General features: G+C 41.0%; 1 protein-coding gene across 1 annotated transcript in view; it reads left to right on the forward strand.

The window, feature by feature from the left end:
* CFAP47 (cilia and flagella associated protein 47) overlaps positions 1–20,635 on the forward strand; it is a 702,231-nt gene that overhangs the window by 335,865 nt on the left and 345,731 nt on the right. The window contains exon 43 of the mRNA XM_082245539.1: positions 14,890–14,998. Within this exon, the coding sequence (XP_082101665.1) occupies positions 14,890–14,998 (109 nt within the window). The remainder of the gene's footprint in view (positions 1–14,889; positions 14,999–20,635) is intronic.

The raw sequence follows: 20,635 nt of genomic DNA on the forward strand, positions 1-20,635 counted from the left end.
CAGTTTTGATCTCTACAACACACATTTTTCTGTAGCCCAAGATAAAAAAGATGACATAGAAAGTGTGCAGAGGACACATGGCAGCTCTGAATTTTTTAAAAGATCAACAGTTTTCTTGCACTTCTCAACATATGTAAAAGAATTAGGCCTCATGCACATGGCGTCAGAAAAAACGAGCTGCAGAGCCACTTCTAACACCAGGAAAAAGCAACTGTAAAAACGTGCTTTTACTAGCTTTTTTCATTGGTGTTATTGCACATTTGGCCACGCCGCTTTTAGCAGCGTTTTTTCTGCCTCCATTCAAAATCAATGGTTCCCTATGGGAGCCTATTGATTTGAATGGAAAGCACACCGAAAGTTGGATCAGGATGATTCCGACTTGTGGTGCAACTTGTGCTGTGAGAATCTTGAGGGGGAACTCCACGCCATTTTGGCGTAGAGTTCCCCCTCAAAATTCTCACATCGCAAGTCGCACCGCAAGTTGGATCATCCTGATCCGACTTGCGGTGCGCCTTCCATTCAAATCAATAGGCTCTGATAGGGAACCATTGATTTTGAATGGAAGAAAAAAAAAACGCATAACGTGGCTTAACGCACGTTAACCTCCCTGGCGGTATGATTCTTTCGGATTTTAATTGCTGAAAGCGGTACCATTATTTTGCATGTAATTCTTAAGAATGAGCAGCCCAAACCAACTATTTACATATGATTTTTTTTTTTCTGTGCGTTCTTCTTTATAGCATCTCGGGTATGATAAAGTTTGAAACACAAAATCATAAATTATAATATAATAAAAAAACTATAAATAGGTTAACGTATGTATGTATGTATACTGTATATATGCATAAAAAGTACAGTAAAACTGCAGGAAAAGGCACTGGGGGGCAAACTAATGTGAATTTATTTTATTTTGAATTGTATCGGTGTGTTTGGTGTGTTTTACATTTGAATTTGCCGCCGGTTCCACCCTCCTGCGAACTTCACGTCGCAGGAGACGAAAGCTGGGGCACAGAGAGCATCGGGAGGAAGATCCGCCGCCACACACTGCCGGGATACATCGCTGGATCCCGGTGACAAGGTAAGTAACCCATCTACCAGGATCCAGCGATCTTCCTAGCGGTACCCCGAGTGTGGCTCAGGGTTACCGCTTTTGGCACTGAAATTTAACCCCGAGCCCCACTCGGGAATACTGCTAGGAAGGTTAAGCAAAGTTATAGCAATGTTATTCAGCCTTTAGCAGCGTCAGACGTTTTTACAGCTTGACGCTGCAGCTCCAGAACGCACTGGTCCTGTTTTTTTTTTTGCAGCTATTAAACGCCTATGCCACTTGGAGCTCCTAAAAGCTCTGTGTGCATTAGGCCATAGAATAACATGGATGGGCGTTCTGTACTGCAAAAAAAAAACGTCTGACACTGCTAACAGCAGCTGCAAAAACGTCCTGTGTGCATGGGGCCTTACAATTTTTGTCTTTTGCCCTACTATTCTGTATTGATGCCCTAGAACAAGTCATGGCACACATTTGAAGAATGACTCTGTATTTTTGTCCATGCACAGAATATTGTGGTTATTAGCCTGGACAGCTGAAGCTTTGAAGGAGGATGTCTCTTTGGTAATGCACTTCACAAGTTTATAAAAGATTTACAGAAGGAAAGGACCTTCTTCTGTAACAGGAGGCTCCTAAACCCCTCCTCGGGGCTTCTACCTCCTCTAAATGAAGAGGGCCCAATTGCTCTTGCACACATTTGAAACCATAATTCAGCCCCTCCTTTTTTTAATGCAAGACTTGGTAATTCCACAAAGTCTGTCACAAAGCCTTGTTTGCAATGCAGGGATGCCTTTAATTTTAAGTGTGGGGGCATCTATTGAAGTTTGAATCCCTTTAGCAGATCTTTGGTTACATGGGAAGTTTAAAAAGGGTGCAAAATAGAGTTTTAAACTCTACTCCCTCACTGTTTTCTTCTTTAAAACTAGCCAAAACCTGTCAAAGGGCAGTCATAATGCAGACTGTCCTGAACTACAGTATCTCTTGACCCAGGGAGTGATCATTCTGGCCCCTCTAGAGGACAGATTTAGAAGATTCTATTCAAACTTGGTCATTGTACCAAAACCCAATGGGGGTTTTCATCCTATTCTGGACCTAAAATCCCTAAACAAGTACCTTTGCATTCCAAAGTTTTGCATAGATTTAGACTCCTTCCTTTTGTTATTCTGAAGAAATAACTGTTTCTCTGTATCCATGTGGAAAGTAAATCTAATGGGGGTGATTTTATATGTATCAATCAGCTGCTGCGCCTGCAGGGTTCTAATGAGGAAAATGCCAGGCTCTGCATTCTTTTGGACCTGATTTTCCTTTATGAGTATCTTATCAAAGTGACTTTTTTTTGTTGCAGGGGATTCCCAAAATCTGACTTGTATCTTAGTGCAGACTTCTGGGAAAATTCAGTAAGCCATAACACAAGCAGTACATTACATATCTGGGGGGTGTTCTGTACATCCTCTGTGTACAGAATACCCAGATTGCCATGTTGCATTGCATTAATCCTATTCATAGGATTCAGATATATTGGGCAGACTAGATGGGCCAAATGGTTCTTATCTGCCGACACATTCTATGTTTCTATGTTTCTATTATACAAAAAAAAATCACAGCACTGCAGATTAAATAGGAAAGGTAATACCATTCAATAGTGTTTGATTACCATTCAATTACAATATGACTTCTATAGCAATTGCATATGCTGTATTATTATTTTTTTTTTATTTGCTATTTTTTATCCCATGAAAGTGTAGTTACCCTTTAAAGAAAGTAAGTTTCCAGCAATCTCTGTTTATTCACATTCTGGGAGTGGACAATTGGCTGCTGGATTTCCTTAGCCATCATTACCTGAACCGAGGGAAATGGTTCCTCCATCCTGACATCTGCAATCTCTTGTGTCAGAAATAGAGGACTCCAAATGTGGACATCCTGGACTCCAGGTTGAACAACAAGTTACCTCTGTTTGTGGACAGTACCAAGCATCCTCTACCACTGAGATTGGATGCCATGGTAATACCCTGGACTTCTTTTTGCTTATTGTATGCCTTTCCTGCAGTGCAAATCATTCCTCAATTGCTCTGCAAAATAGGGGAAGAGAAAAAATTGGTGATTCTCATTGCTTATAACCTGACACTCAATAACATCTGGAAAATGCCCCAAGGCCTCCTCCGAAGAGGCTAGACCTACTGTCTCAAGGCCACTTGTTCAATCTTGCTTCTCAGTAGGTGGCTTTAACATATTGACTGTTGAAGAAAAGGGAGTCACTTTATGACAAAGAAAAAAGCCAGTTGGGACTTGACCAGAATTAGGCTTTAATTACTCTTAAGCAACAGGCTTTGACCTTGTCCATCCTATTCCTATTGGATCCTATTCCAGAAGCCTCTGGCTATACAGAGCCCTGTGCTTCCTTGGGATCTGAATTTGATCCTTTCTGCCCTGCAGAAACCACCTTTTGAACCATTTAGGGAACTTCCTTTTTGGTGTTCTCTCCTGCAAAGAGGCCTACTTTGTGGCTATCAAATCTGTCAGACATTTTGGTTGTTTCTCAATAGATGTTTCTAAGTTAGCGACTCTATCATGCCAACAGACTTTCCTCGTTATTCGCAAGGACAAAGTGGTCTTGTGTCTAAGACCCTTCTTTCTACCAAAGGTGGTCTCATCCTTCCACCTTAATGAGGACATTGTCCTTCCTTCTTTGTGCCTTGCTCCAAACTATCCTGAATAAATTGCTGTCCATTGTCTGGATGTGGTCATAGCTGTCAGGGTTTAGTGATAGCCACAGCCCCTATTAAAGAAAAAAAAAAAATGATATTTTTTGTTTTGCTAACTGGGTCAAAGACACTTTGCCTACAAGTCCACTATTGCTAGATAGATAAGACATCTCATTACAAGAGCTTACGGTATGCTCTCAAGAATAAAGTATTCCTAGTGCTCACTCCACCAGAACAGTTAGATTATCCTGAGCTTTTTGACGTCATGCTTCTGCTGCTTCTACAGCTTTGTAAGACCACAACTAAAAATTGGAATTTACGTGTAAGCAAAATCCTTGTAATAAAAATTGAAATGTCACTATCTATATAAGGTGGCCTTGACATGCATTTAGGTGTGCTGGTGAAACACTTTTTGGTTAAAGTATAACTAAAGCCGAAACTTTTTTTTTTTAGTATTGGATAGAGTGGAGATAGATTAGAACACCTGTCAGTTTTTAATGCTGTCTGCACCCCCTGTTAAGGAGATTCAACCTTTCTATTTGTCCTATTTACCATTATCACTGGACGTGAAACTAAAAGAAAATCCCAAAATGTTGGGTTGTAATTGTAATAGAATGGAAATGTTCCATTGGGGACACTAGTTTTGGTGACTTGGGGGTCCCCAAGGAATTTCCTTAATTTGCAGAGATTTTCTCTTCCTTTCTGTTTGGCTATGGGATAGGAAGTGAAGGCAAACTCCACAATGGGACACAGATGGCAAAAATAAATATGACAGGGGTTACCATCCTCCCTTGCTCTATTTAAAATGAAAAAACATGTTTTTTACGTTAAGCTTCCCCATTAGGGCCCATAGAAAAAAAGCAGAGTTTGCACATTACCACGTGGCCCATCTGCTTGGAGTGTATTAAATGTGCCACACAGCATATGTCATAGCTCCTGCCCAAGGTTGCCCACTTATCTTAGAGTTGAGGGGGTATAGACAGCATGGAAGGCACCATCAAGCTTATTTTTTTTTCCAAAAAATTGTTATACTTTAAACATTTATTTTCATTAGATATACAGACACATTGTAATTCTAGATTTATAGCTACAATAGATGCAATTGTTTAGCAGGAAATGTAAATTGTATGATCTGTGCATTAAAGGAACTGGCTTAATTAAAAACATTCTAATAATAACATTCTTGAAGCCATTGGGAGTGCAATGAATAATTTGTTATACTTTTGATACTTTAATAAAAAATTTTAAAGTGGGAAAAAAAACATTCTAAAATAACATAATTGGAGAAGAAATGGAAAAATCCGCGCTTAATGGATAATAAAATAAGTGGCTGCAGCCTACCTTCAGACAAAAGGTATATGTCTCTGGGAGGAGCAATATACCAATTGAGAAATGAGGGAAGGAAGGGAAGGTACTGGGCGCTGCCAAGATAATATATTGAATTAGGTGTGGGAAATTATGAGAAATGTGTATAATTTCAGGGGAAAATAATATAATGTGAAACAGTGCGAAAAAAGTATCAAAAGTATCAAAAGAAACATTTTGGAAAAACAGCTTAATCGAAGCAATGTAAAAAAGCTTCCAGGATTTAATTAGGTAGATTGGAAGTTAAATCCAAGCTAACAGTATTCTATGTTTAGTGAATGTGATCATGATTACAGATGATCAATAAATAACTATATGGATTGTTTTCTTTACCCTTTTCATCAGCTGAAAGTTTAACCTTTTAATTTTATGGTAAACTACACCCTTAAGCACAGTCATTGCAAATTAGCATTTTCATAGCAGGCTGCTAAACTCTATATATACCTTAATTGTGATAAACTGCCATGGCTCACAGCGTTCCATAAATATTTTGCTATGTATCTTGATTTGCCTTTTCTGTTACCTTTGGTTTAAAGTGGTTGTAAAGGTAGAAGTTTTTATACCTTAATGTATTCTCTGCATTAAGGTTAAAAAGCTACTGTGTACAGCCCCAGCCTCCACTCATACTTACCTGAACCCGATCTTTATCTAGCGCTGTGCCCGAGAGCAGCGGCTCTCTCCACTCTTACTCTCTCCTCAATGGACATGGAGGCAGCAGCCATTGGCTCCTGTTGCTGTTAGTCACAGCCTGTGAGGAGAGAGTAAAATTCATTATTATTAAAAATATATATTTTGTGTTTGAGGAGGGCTATGCATAAGCACACGTGGCTATGTGTGCGTGGCCCAGCTAGATTTGACTGTAAACGCCTTCATTGAGATCTAAAAGATTTTGCCTTATAGGGAATACTGATTTTACACTCACTTATTCACCCATCCTAATCACTCCAGCTAATACTCTTTGCTATAATAAGCACTGTATGCTTTAAATTGCCTATTCTGCTTTCATGAACACCCACTGTGTGAGCATATTTACATAAAGCCTATTTTAAAAACAGTATTAGGATTAACATTATTATTTCTATTATATTAATGTTGTCCTTTTACCAAAAATCAACAAAATCTATTTCCCTTCCCATTCACTTGGCGGAAAGCAAAATTCTTTGTCTCCCAATGAACTTGTCAAGAAAAACATTTTACGGTAATTACCAAAAAGTACAATTTCTTTCTCATTAATTGTGGAACACATCATTTGGAGACATTTGGGTTATACTGCTGCCTACTGGGGAATTTGGACACTGACAAAACACTGATCAGCCTGATAAAACCCCTCCTACTTTCAGCAAGCCTTAGTTTTTTGCTATTGTTCTAGGAGGATGAATGTGTTTTCTCTACTGAGAAAATGTAAAAGCTAAGTTAATTTTTTTGCATAAACTGGCCCATGCGGAGAAGAGGCCTCAAATTAAAACCATTTATAAAAATATTCTTTAAAGCAAATGCTATATCTGTTGACCTTTTCTGTCACCCATTCAGCCTGACCAAAATACTGACAATGTTTACATCCTGGCAAGGCTTACATCCTGGCTTATTTCAAGGACATGGGCTACAACAGTATGGCTGCTGAGCCTTGTTCTTTGAGGACAACTAAAGTAATTATCTACTGTATTTAGTTGTCCTCAAAGAAGGAGGCTCAGTGTTATCTTGTTGTAACCCAGAGGTGGAATGGGGCTACAGCAGTATGAGAATCCTGGTGGGGATGTGCTACTGGAGAGTCTGCAACAGGAGAGAGTGCATTGCTCACATGCACAGCTTTTTAATCAGAAAGCACACTCTCCCTTGCAATGGTGGGGGAGAGCACTCAATGTCTGCTATGTCATAGAAATAAGCTAGGGTGTAGGAATGTAAACATTGGGAGTATTTTGGCCAGGCATCAAGGGTGAGAGAAAAGACCTAAGGTATGGCATTTGAAGTAAACATTATTTATACAAGCGAAGGTGATTTTTAAACTGCTGGTTCCTTGTACAAATTGGACAGTGTATTTAAAAGGGGAACTAACCACTTTACTGTCCATTTTTGATTTTTTTTCCCAAGATGTGTGTTTGTTCAGTCTAGACTTCACTGCACACTGCTTGAGCTGGTCTGTTTGTGCCACTATCCTAATCAGCATATGCTCAGCAACAACTTTGGAGGGCATATCTGAACCTGGCTGGACTGAATGATTGCAAGGCATGTCTGAAATGTGACCTTTGGGGACTGGGCTGTGCATTTTGCACTTTCCAGACCTTTGTGTACTATGCTAGTTAGCAACAGAACACTTTCCAAGTCCAGAGAAATGGCACAGCCTCTGGTTTTACCCTGCCTCTGTACTTATTTATGAGTAGGCCATGTGGGAGTATTGGGAGCTACTTAGTTTATTAGGACTGTTGGGTGCTATTACTATCCCTCTTTTTTCCATTGATTTCCAAAGAAAGGGTTATATCACTAAAGAATTGAGTGCTGCATTACTAGATGGAGTGTAGCATGTGTGTGCACCCTGTGCCTCAGGCCAGACCCAGGTTTGGTGGCTCAGGAATCCAGCACCTGGAGTTAGGCAAAGCTTATTTGTCCAGTCTATTGGAGGTTCATCACAATGAATACCAGCCTGACAGGCTGGGCAGAAGTCTTAGACTCCTTGTTTATGCAGTGAACCCAAAAACTGGGGGATCCCAACTCCCAAGTGTTGCTGGTCATCCTGAATGTTTGGTCATCCTATCAGAATCCATTCAAACAATGCAACAGCAATGGCATACATCAACCATCATTAGGAAACCAGAAGTCTTGCCGTGGCATGAGAGGTAGAAAGCACTCTAACCTGGGCAGAAATTCTAGCCCTGCCTGCCATTTACATTCAAGGCATGGAAAATTTGCATGTGGACTTCCCCTGTGGGAACAACACTCCTTGTGTCCAGAGGTGCTACAGCAACTGTGTCACAGGTTGGGGATGCCAGATTTGGACCTCCTGACCCCTAGGTTGAACAATAAACTGAACGTGTTTGTTACCAAGTGCAGAAATCCTCTGAGAAAAGCAGTGAGTGCACAGATGGCTCCATAGGCTCAGTAAATCCTGATCTACATTTTTCCTTTTTTCCTTATCTGAAACTCGCGTTTCATCTGCTTTGTTGGATTGAGATTGAGGACATTTTGGTGATCCTCCAGACTGGCCCAGGCAGGATGTATTACCCTGACTTAATCAAACACCTGACAGACCATGGGCTTTTCCAGATCATCAGGTTTTCTTCTGTCCCCAAGGACTCATTTACCACCCTGCTTCACGGATATGGGCTTTAACTGCATAGTTTTTGAAGAACAGATCTTGAGGGGTAGAGTCGTTCCTGAATTGGTTATTCCTAAAATGCTGAAAACTTGGAAATCCACTTCAGAAGATCTATTATTACATATGAAGACTTATTTTGCTTGTTACCAGGAAATACATTTTCATTCCAGAACAGGCTATATATTGCCCTTAAGTTCCCTACAAGGGTCAGATTTTGTGATTCTTGTTTCAGAAACAGCTAGCTTCCGATTCCTTAAGACTTTTGCACAGGGTCTCTCATGTGGCTACCCCTGTATATTTACAAGTCTTTACATGGAAACCAAATTTGTTTCTCTTGGTGCTTCAAAAACTGCCCATTGAACCTGTTATTGAGTTTCCCCTTTTCACTCTTAAACAGTTCTTTGCTGTGTTCCCATAACCTCTGTGAGATGTGTGTCTAAACTTGAAGCCTTGTCTTGTAAAGATTAGGTGGTCTTAAGACAGAGCTTCTTTCATTCTGAAGGCAGTTTACTGCTTTTCATCTTTACCAGGACATTGTTCTTCCATCCCACTGTCCGATTCTTGTAGAACAAAAAGATATTTCCCTTCATTGCTGAGATGTTGTCTGTGCTGTACGAGTCTACCTCACACCCACTGTTTCCATAAGTAAGATAGATTCTCTCTTAGTCATACCATATGGGAACCAGATTTTTGCTGCACCATTTCTCAGTGGCCAGATCCATAGTCTTGGTGGTCCTGAGAATCGTTTTTCACCCATTCCTGTCTAGGCACACTCTACTAAATTGATGACTGCTTCTTGGGCTTTTTCAGCATTAGGCAGCTGGGTGACCTCTTGCTGCATTCCTTATCCCTCAGTTGGACAGCTTTTGGACATCCCAAATGTCTCTGAATTTTCTGTAATACTGGACTCCAATCACAAAAGCAGATCACATGCAGTATTTAGGTCTTCCCAAATGCCGCATGCAAACCTGATCATGTCAATTCACTATTGCTTTTATGTGGTATTTACCAGTGGCGTAACTAGAACCTTCAGGGCCCCAATGCAAGAAACGATAAAGGGCCCCCCCGGACGGGGCCCTTCCCTCCCAGCCTGGTGGCGGAACGCCAGGGCCGGTCGCAAGTGCAATGTTTGTGCCCCCTTTCAATGCAGAGTGACCACAGCGTGCCCCCTTTCAATGCAGACTGACCACAGCGTGCCCCCTTTCAATGCAGACTGACCACAGCGTGCCCCCTTTCAATGCAGACTGATCACAGCGTGCCCCCTTTCAATGCAGACTGACCACAGCGTGCCCCATCAATGCAGATTGACCACAGCATGCCCCCTTTCAATGCAGACCGACCACAGCGTGCCCTCTTTCAATGCAGACGACCACAGCGTGCCCCCCATCAATGCAGAGTGACCACAGCGTGCCCCCTTTCAATGCAGACTGACCACTGTGTGCCCCCTTTCAATGCAGACTGACCACTGCCTGCTCCCTTTAAATGCAGACTGACCACAGCCTGCCCCCATCAATGCAGAGTGATCAGTGCGTGCCCCCTTTCAATGCAGACTGACCACAGCGTGCCCCATCAATGCAGACTGACCACAGCGTGCCCCATCAATGCAGATTGACCACAGCATGCCCCCTTTCAATGCAGACCGACCACAGCGTGCCCCCTTTCAATGCAGACTGACCACAGCGTGCCCCCCATCAATGCAGAATGACCACAGCGTGCCCCCTTTCAATGCAGACTGACCACTGCGTGCCCCCTTTCAATGCAGACTGACCACTGCCTGCCCCCTTTAAATGCAGACTGACCACAGCCTGCCCCCATCAATGCAGAGTGATCAGTGCGTGCCCCCTTTCAATGCAGACTGACCACAGCGTGCCCCATCAATGCAGATTGACCACAGCGTGCCCCCTTTCAATGCAGACTGACCACAGCGTGCCCCATCAATGCAGATTGACCATAGCGTGCCCCCTTTCAATGCAGACTGATCACAGCGTGCCCCCTTTCAATGCAGACTGATCACAGCGTGCCCCCTTTCAATGCAGACTGACCACAGCGTGCCCCATCAATGCAGATTGACCACAGCGTGCCCCCTTTCAATGCAGACCGACCACAGCGTGCCCCCTTTCAATGCAGAGTGACCACAGCGTGCCCCCATCAATGCAGAGTGACCACAGCGTGCCCCCTTTCAATGCAGACTGACCACTGCGTGCCCCCTTTGAATGCAGACTGACCACTGCATGCCCACTTTAAATGCAGACTGACCACAGCCTGCCCCCATCAATGCAGAGTGACCAGTGCGTGCCCCCTTTCAATGCAGAGTGACCACTGCGTGCCCCCTTTCAATGCAGACTGTTCACAGCATGCCCCCTTTCAATGCAGAAAGCCAGTGCACTTACCTGCAGCGACGGCTTCTCCTTGAGTCCTTCCGCCTCCTCCTCAACCAATGGCATGGGTTCGCCTTTCGGCCAATCAGGAAGCGGGTCTTGGACCCAATTTCTGATTGGCTAGGAGGAGGATCCGTGTGACAATAGTGAATTTTCATTCGCTATTGTCACACAAATGTCTGGGCTCCTGGCGCACTGCTCTGCGTCCCGGGTCCTCCCTTTTCTGAAGCTTTTCTGTGACTCACACTGTCAGGACGGAGCCATCGGCTCCTTCTGACAGTTCCGCTGGCATACATAGGCTCAGCGGAACTGATAAGTGTTCCCCACACATAGATAGCACCCCTATTAGAACAAGCAACCCACACATAGATAATGAGCACCCCACACACAGCACTCCACAGTTGACAAGCTCCCCACTCAGAGCACCTCCCCAGGAATGGTGCCCGCACACACAACGCCTCCCAGATGACAAGCACACCACACAATGCTTCCTAGTTCATAAGTGTCCCCCACACAACTGGCATGTACCCATACATACAGTATATCCATACACATATAAACACACAAACATACATACATACATGCACACACATACATATATAGATGCACATATGCACACACATATAAAACACACACATACATACACACACACACATACATACATACATTACATACATACATACATACACACACACACACATACAGAAAAGCATTTTTAAAAACAGCAGAGAGAGGACTGTACCTTCCTTCCTGTACCTTCCTGCCGGGTATTGCACTGTAGGGGGAGGCAGAGAGCACAGCACACACTCTGCTTTCACTTTCAATTTTTTCTAATTGTGATCACGATCAGCTATCTCGGGAGGATCGGGGGAGCTCCGGTCTCAGCTCCGCTTGCCGCTCTTCATCTCTATACATACAGGGGGCCCTCTCAGGCCCACTGCAGCATGGGGCCCGGTCGCCATGGCGACCCCTGCGACCCCTGTACGTCCGCTCCTGGTATTTACTGCATGAAGCACAAATGCTTGCTAAATACTGCATAAAAACAGGTGTTGAAGACAATTCTCAAAAGGAAATAAATAAATGCATGCTGTAAATAAGTAGTGGTCCTGGCATGCGATAGTTAAGGAGCCGGCATCCTTAGCAACCAGTAAACAACATGGTTGTTATGCATCAGATGGCCACTGCATCCTTAACAATTGGTGCGTCTTCAGCTGTCAGCGGGGTTGACCGCTGACAGCTGAATGCAAAGAAAAGAATTGCTGGTATTTAAAAATTGTGGAAAAAAATGGTGTGGATCCCCCACCCAATCCATACCAGGCCCTTCAGGTCTGGTATGATTTTTGAGGGGACAAAGTAAAAAAAAAAAGCTGTTGGGTCCCCCCTAAAATACATACCAGACCCTGACCAGTGCATGCAGCCCCGAAGGCCATGAAAAGGGGGACGAGCATGTACCCCCCCCTTCTGAACCATACCAGGCCCCATGCCCTTAACATTGTCACCATGTTAATAAGGACAAGGGCCTCTTCCCCACTACCCTGGTCGGTGGTTGTGGAGATCTGTGGGCAGGGGCTTATCAGAATCTGGAAGCCCCCTTTAACAAGGTGACTCCAAGAACGCTCCACCCCATGTGAATGAGTATGGGATACATAGTACCCCTACTTATTCACTGTAAAAGTGGTAAAAGTGGATAAACAAAGCAAGGGTTTTGGACAAGTCCTTTATTTAAAAAATACAAATTACAGCCTTCTTCGGGAGCTAAGATTTTTTTTTTCTTCTTTTTTCACGTTGGCGGTAATTGTTCATTGTGATTGACATTGGATCTACACCTGGGAATTTTTTTTTTGCCATTTTCTAAAAAAGGATGTGTCAAAAACCCAAAGGGTATGGATTGGGGGGACCCCATGCAATTATTTCCCTGCAATTTTTAAATGTCGGCAATTCAGGAAAGGAAAACAAATATATTATATGTTAAAGGAGAAAAAGAGAAAATAGGGGGGTTGGGGGAAAAGGGAAGATCGGAAATTGTGAATAAAGCATTTATATTGTGTATAATCAGAAAATGTATAAAAAACATTTAATAAAAAAAAAAAAAAAAAAAAAGCTAAAATACATTCAGCTGTCAGCAGGTGTTAAATTACCACAAGGTTTCACTACTAAAATACTGCATCACTTCATAATAGTGTATTTTAGGAGCAATGTAGTGAATTTCAAAACATTTTTTGAAAAATGCTAATTTAGCACACCTGCTCCCCATTCTCACCTGAGACCTTGTAACACTAACAAATCACATGACATCGGGGAGGGAAAATTGCTAATCAGGCTCAATTTGGACATTATCACTTAGGGGTGTACTCACTTTTGTTGCCAGTGGTTTAGACATGAATTGCTGTGTGTTGATTTATTTTGAGGCGACAGCAAATTTACACTGTTATACAAGCTTTACACTCACTACTTTACATTGTAGCAAAGTGTAATTTCTTCAGTGTTGTCACATGAAAAGATATAATAAAATATTTACAAAAATATATTATATATATTCTCTAAATTCTCTGTACCTTAATGAATGAGAAAGGAAAATTTGTTTGTACAATCTGTTTCACTGGGGGGGGGGGGGGCACAGGACCCACGGCTCTGAGTTTATGATCCTGTTCTCAGCACTGCTTAATTACAAAACTAATGCATGCTGGGAGTTGAAGGAGGTATACTAGGTTGGTCATTTTTTTTTTTGCCAGTGCCCATATACCCCTGTAGGTGGCAATATAACCCAGATGTCTCTGAAGTCTCTGCCCTTCAATGAAATCCAAGAAAAGTGTGTTTTTCACTGACTCTGAGAACACTCTGTATAACCAAAGAAGTGTTGAATCCCCGACTTATAGTCCTGTAGATCCAAGACTGAGAACTGTAGAACTCCTGACACTGCTGTGCTGTGGAAGTCACTAAATACTGTCCCCCCCCGCTTGGTACAGCTTGAGGTAGTATATTGTAGAACTCTGTGTAACTGTCGCTTTACTGACACTCTTTGTATAATTCAGGACCCAGACTGCCGGTGCCCCTTTACAACTTCAGAGTCCTCAACCTAGGTACTCCCTTTACAGCTAGCTGACACTTGATCCCAGAACCTCTTCTGGAGTGGTCCCCTCTAACTTCAGGCGAACCCCCAGGGGCAATCCTCAGTACTCACGACCTGTGTAGGCTTTCATGGGACTGGACCCCTCTCTCTCTCTGAAGGCTCTCGGCACACCGGATCCCCTCAGCTCAACTCAGCACTTTCTGGACACTCAAGCGACACCTTCCTCAGACAGGAGGAGAGATAGCCGCACTCTCCTTCCTGGGACTCTACTCCCGCCAAAGACAACCTGTCACACAATTCCCCCCAAACGTATACCCACTCCCAGAATCATTTGCAGCCTAATGTGCCTTCTGGGGTAGTTACAAGCTGGGATGTGTCCCCTGATATGGATTCCCACACTGCCCTATGAGAAACTTCTCATAGGAGCCAGTGGGGATACTTCTCCCCTCAGCAGGCACATCTGAAAGCCCTGACACCCTACCTAACAAATCACAGCCCTGCTGTTAGGCAGACAAGGCCCACTTTATATTTACCTAGCACCTACCTGTAGGGTGCTACACCATAAAAATGCATTTATAGGAGGACACAGAAATTTGGTGTTTCCCTAATGAACTATAACAGAAAACAATATTTTTGTACAGTATTTCCCATAAAATCCTTTTGTTAGGTAGAAAGATCACATAAGGACCAGTAAATATTAGTATGTCAGACACTGCAGTCAATGGCAAAAAATTGCATTTAGGTGTCCAAATGTTTTCTAGTTTTGATTATCATATCATACTATATATACAAAAATCCGAAGCTGATATACTGTATATGTTATTTAGAGTGTTTATAGCCTGTTTTATATTTTGATATTAGAGAAGTATGAGAGGTATAGTAAGTTACCACCATCGTTTTATTGTTTGTGGGGTACAGTTCTGCATAAAACCCACTAAAATGGTGGAAATTAGTATGAATATAATTTATGTTTAGCGGTTGCTGTTATTCCTATTTCTTATTGCTCAATTTTTTTTCAGATTGGTGACTTTGTATATGTTATTGAGGGAACTGGAACGCCACCCTTGCCTTCATCACTTCTTCCTGTTGACAGTCCAAACATTTTTCAACCCATTACTTCACTTTCAGGTTGTATATTTTTCTGCCTATATTCATTTAATTCAATGCACAGTCTGTTTATATAAATCAAATATTTTACTTTAGCTATCTGAATAAACTGTTTAAACGTTATGTCTCCCTAAAAACATCATGGTTTGTGCCTTCATTACCAACCAACTCTTTTTTTTTTAAATACTTGTGTAACTCATATAAAACCTTATAAAAAAATAATTTTTGTTTCTAGATCAAAAAATAGGTGATCTTTGCAACAGAATGTAAAGTATCTAAAAAGCTTGACTTTACAGATAAACACAACATCAAAGTAAAGGTTCTTAATGATATACTGTAGATTCATTTTTTACCCTATCCAGTCTGTTGATGGTGTTGGTGCATGTGCCATTTGCTTCATACTATTTTTTGTTTAGCTTCACAGTAACAAACTTTACCTCTGAAAATGATTGGCTCATCCTGGTGTTTACACTATCAGGAGACAAAATGATCAGTTACTGAACTTTTTTCCAAGACCTGAAGCTGCAAGCTGCAGCTGCATCCTGGAGCTGAGCAGTCCCATGTCAATACAATTAAGATTATGTTTTCTAATGTAGCGACTTTCCTTGTTTCTAATTGTTGCTTGCGCTGAAAATTATAAGGACATTGCACTTAGATATTAACATTTTTAGAAATGTGTACAACACAAAATCAAATGTAACAAATTGGTAAATTCAATTAATTTCACATTTTTATATAACCCTTCTGAAGTTAATTAAGCTATTCGGTCTATGCTAATTATATTTTATTGCCTATGTAAAAAAAATAATGTTTCAAAAATGGCCAATTGGCCAGTTGTTGAAATTTCACCAAGGTTATATATTTTTTAAAAGATCCCACTAAAATAATTATTTTGACGCTCAGGTCTTTTAATGGGAAAATCTTTTAAATAGTTGAACTGTGATGAAATTGCTATTATTCTTCTCATCAACTATACTAGTATATTCAGATATGCCAATTTTAAAGCAGCTGTGTCAACACACATTCTTTATTTTTAATAGATATGTATAATTGTGTGATAGAAAAAACTGTAAAGAAATTGGATTTTTTTTTCTGTGAGATTATGGAATATGAGAGCATACAATAATTGAGCTGCTAAATGAAAATGACTGCATTGTCTTTGTGTCAGATGAAAATCACCATCATTCTGAGTGTATGAAATATCCAGTTAGAATATACTGTATAAAAATATTGAACAATGACTTTCAGCTTTTAAAAATAATTCTTATATTTAATTTTACAATAAAAGGCATAATATTTGTCCTTTGTTTAAATAATTGGTGTTAGTATCATTACATAATGATGAGTGGATCAGTTTGTTCTAAAGAGGAGTTCAGACCCCATTGCCAGGTTATTTTTGCATTGGGCCATATTATTACCCAAAATTTAAATACTTTAACATCTAATATTATGTGTGATATGATTTGGTAAATAGAGTTTGTACACATGAAAGAAAGTGTCAATGCAACAACTGAAATTTCTTGATAAATAGTAAAAAGGTCTAACTCTAACAAACCACTAATCTATTTAGGTACAGATTTAAAAAAAAAAAAAAAATAAGCAAAGAAATCATTCAGCATGCTCTATATATAACAAAAAGTGCAGTGCTGTCAAAAATGGATTATGAAGATGATATCGAGGAGAGCAGTCCACAGGTGCAAATTATGGTGAAGCATGCACAAGATCTAAACATTCAGTGCTCTTCAATATGCTGGTAATCCTCCATCTCATTAGCCTCTCACCTCACACTTAGCCCCTGTGTCACCAGACGGGCTAGTAAGACATAAACTTTCTCCAAGGATATCACCAATACAGATCAGATCAGAAAATCATCAGAAAATAAGGCTCACAGGTAACAGATCACAGTTCCAAAAAGCGGGTCACAGGTCCATAGGAAAACAAAGGTCCGGACATAGTGCATTACCGCAATAAATTACTTTATTGAACATAGCATAAAATCATAAAATTACCTTGTAAAGCACTATACAAGTGCATGTGATGAGCAGATCGTATTACACACAGCGGTCTCGACCGCAATGGATGGCGGGTGATGTCACTGGCCCCTCCCCCTTCGCACGCGTTACGTCCCACGGTGCAGGACTTCATCAGCTATAGGTAAGGGAGAAGGACAGGGCTACATATAGTCACTCATAGCCATCAGACCCAGAAGTGCAACCAAGAGAACACCTCACACAGGAAGTGAAAACCTCACACAGGAAGTGAACACCTCACACAGGAAGTGATACTCCGTTGCCCCGGGGACAGCCAAATAAATAACAATAAAGACGCCAGAACTCTAAATGCAAGCTACAGGAATCAACTGGTGGGGATCACCTTCTATAAGCACATATAAACATATAAAAATTATGGCTAATTGCATATACTGATCAGACCTGCTGAATCAGATATAATATTTTAAAAGCGAATTACTTTTTAAAAAAAGGATTTCATGGGCTGATCTCAACTGAATAGTTGTAGAAACACAACCCGGAATCTGCGGAAAAAAGGGGCCAGGACCTCAAAACCAGCCATCCATATAACACAAATAATACACCACATACAAAAAAAATAATAATAAAAGTTAAAATAAAAATAAATATATATGAAAATAAAAATAAAAAATAAAAATGCAAATACAAATAATTCTAATGGTCAGAAATAAAACAGTTTAGATCGAACTCCACGTTAAGACCTCTGGGGGCAGACACCTTAGTTTTGTGAATCCAAAAAGATTCACGTCGGCTTAACTGGCGTATAAAATTCCCTCCTCGCCAGTGAGGTTTAACGTGTTCAATGCCCCAAAATTTAAGACTACGTGGATCACGGTTGTGGACATTCCGGAAATTTCTTGACACTGTGTGTTTTTAAACCCTTTTTGATATTACCCACGTGTTCTCTGAGCCTAACTTGTAGTTGTCTGGAAGTCCTCCCTATATACTGCTTGCCACAGCCGCATTCTAACATGTATACGACTCCTACACTAGCACATGTTATGAGACCTCGGATGGTATATGATTTATTGGTGGCAGTCGCGGTAAAATCTTTGCGTTTTTTGCAATTGGTTTTAGAGTGCCTGCAAGCCACACATCTACCACATGCATAAAATCCTGATAAAAACAGAAAAGATCTGTTTTTAACAGGAATCGGAGTATCCACCACACCAGGGGCTATACGGTCCCTTAAGGTGAGTGCCTTCCTATAAACAAATTTGGGTATCTCAGGGAGGGTAGGACCCAGTATTCTGTCTTGCTTTAAAATGGACCAGTTCTTTTAGTAATAGTAATAATATACATACATAGTAATTTACTATTTATCATAGTAATAATATACAAACAGTAATATGGACTAAACTTGAAGTACAACTGAAGGCAAAACTTTTCTTTTTTAGTTTTGGACAGGGTAGAGTTGGATTATAACCCCTGTCAGTTTTTATTGCTGTCTCTGTCCCTGTTTATTTGTTCCATTTAGCATTATCATTGAAAGTGAAAGTAAAAAACAATTACACATTTTTGGCTGTCCCCAGAAATGTGATAAAGGGGAAATCTTCCAATGGGGACATTAGTTCTACTGACCTGGGGGTCCCTAAAGGATTCCCTTAATTTGCAGGGATTTCCTCTCACTTCCTGTTTGGCTATGGGACAGAAAGTGAAAGGAAATCTCCACAATGGGACACAGATGGCAAAAAATAAATAGCCAGGATTATGACCCCCCCCCCCCCCTTAATCTATCCAAAAGGAAAATCATTTTGCCTATAGTTTTTCTTTAAGACAAAAATATTTATTAATATGTAAATGCAAATTAAATATCACTTATTTACCAAATGTATTGCATGAAGGCCCCTTCAATGATCCCAGGATATATGTCCATTTCCCCTCAAGGGTCTGACTTAATATAGAGCTAATTTCCATAGACTTACATGAAGCAATACCGATTGGTTGGCCTATCTAATCCATCTATTCAAATCTGAATAATCCTTTCAGGGTTGGACAATTTTAATTATCCTTTAGTTAGTATAACTCAAAACTCTTTAATGCAAAGCCTTAGCCCAAATTTTATGGAGGGAATTGAATGTTAATTTCTCCACCATAAGTCGTCTCCAAAGACGTTTCAGAGAATTTGGCAGTACATCCAACCGGCCTCACAACCCCAGACCATGTGTAACCACACCAGCCCAGGACCTCCACATCCAGCATCTTCACCTCCAAGATCGTTTGAGACCAGCGGCCCGGACAGCTGCTGCAACAATCAGTTTGCATAACCAAAGAATTTCTGCGCAAACTGTCAGAAACCGTTTCGGGGAAGCTCATCTGCATGCTCGACAACCTCATCAGGGTCTCCACCTTACTTCAGTTCGTCATAACCGACTTAAGTGGTCTCATTCAATGGGGTCTGGCACTTTGGAGAGGTGTTCTCTTTACAGATGATTTCCGTTTTTCATTGTACAGGGCAGGTGGCAGACAGCGTGTATGGCGTAGTGTGGGTGAGCGGTTTGCTGATGTCAACATTGTGGATCAAATGGCCCATGGTGGCGGTGTGGTTATGGTATGGGCAGGCGTATGTCATGGACAATGAACACAGGTGCATTTTATTGATGGCATTGTAAATGCACAGAGATACCATGAAGAGATCCTGAGGCCCACTGTTGTGCCATTCATCCACAACCATCACCTCATATTGCAGCATGATAATGCACAGCCCCATGTTGCAAGGATATGTACAGGATATGTTCCAGGATATGTTCCTGGAAGCTGAAAACATCCCAGTTCTTGCATGGCCAGCATACTCACCGGACATGTCACTCATTGAGCATGTTTGGGATGCTCTGAATCAGCCTATACCACAGCGTGTTCCAGGTCCTCCAATATCCAGCAACTTCGCACAGCCATTGAATAGGAGTGGACCAACATTCCACAGGCAACAATCAACAACCTGATCAAATCTATGCGAAGGATATGTGTTGCACTGCATGAGGCAAATGGTGGTCACACCAGATACTGACTAGTTTTCGGACCCCCCCAGACCCCCCCCCCCCAATACAGCAAAACTGCACATTTTAGAGTCGCCTTTTTTGTGGCCAGCCTAAGGCACACCTGTGCAATAATCATGCTGTCTAAGGGTGAGGTGGATGGATTATCTCGGCAAAGGAGAAGTGCTCACTAACACAGATTTAGACAGATTTGTAAACAATATTTGAGAGAAATAGGCCTTTTGTGTACATGGAAAAAGTTTTAAATCTTTAAGTTCAGCTCATTAAAAATGGGGGCAAAAACAAAAGTGTTGCGTTTATAATTTTGTTCAGTGTATTTGCATTTGTTTACTGTCTATAAGTACATGTTTGTGGATTGTGGATAGTTAAATGTATATATTTTAGTAATATATAATCTCTGTTTGGAGCAGTTTTATGCTACATTGTTATTTCTGCTTTATCACATTGTGAAACTATTACAGAATTTATGGATGTCTAAAAACTGAAAGCACTTTTAATATAATATAATATAATATAGTATATTTTTTATTTAATTATTTATTTTTAACAACCTCCTTCCAATTAAAAAATAAAAAAATAAATAAAATAACCCTAATTTAAAATAACTCTTTTATGAGAAAAATCGGGCCTGC

This window comes from Pelophylax lessonae, assembly GCF_965119305.1.
Source record: "Pelophylax lessonae genome assembly, chromosome: 2".
Taxonomy (NCBI): domain Eukaryota; kingdom Metazoa; phylum Chordata; class Amphibia; order Anura; family Ranidae; genus Pelophylax; species Pelophylax lessonae.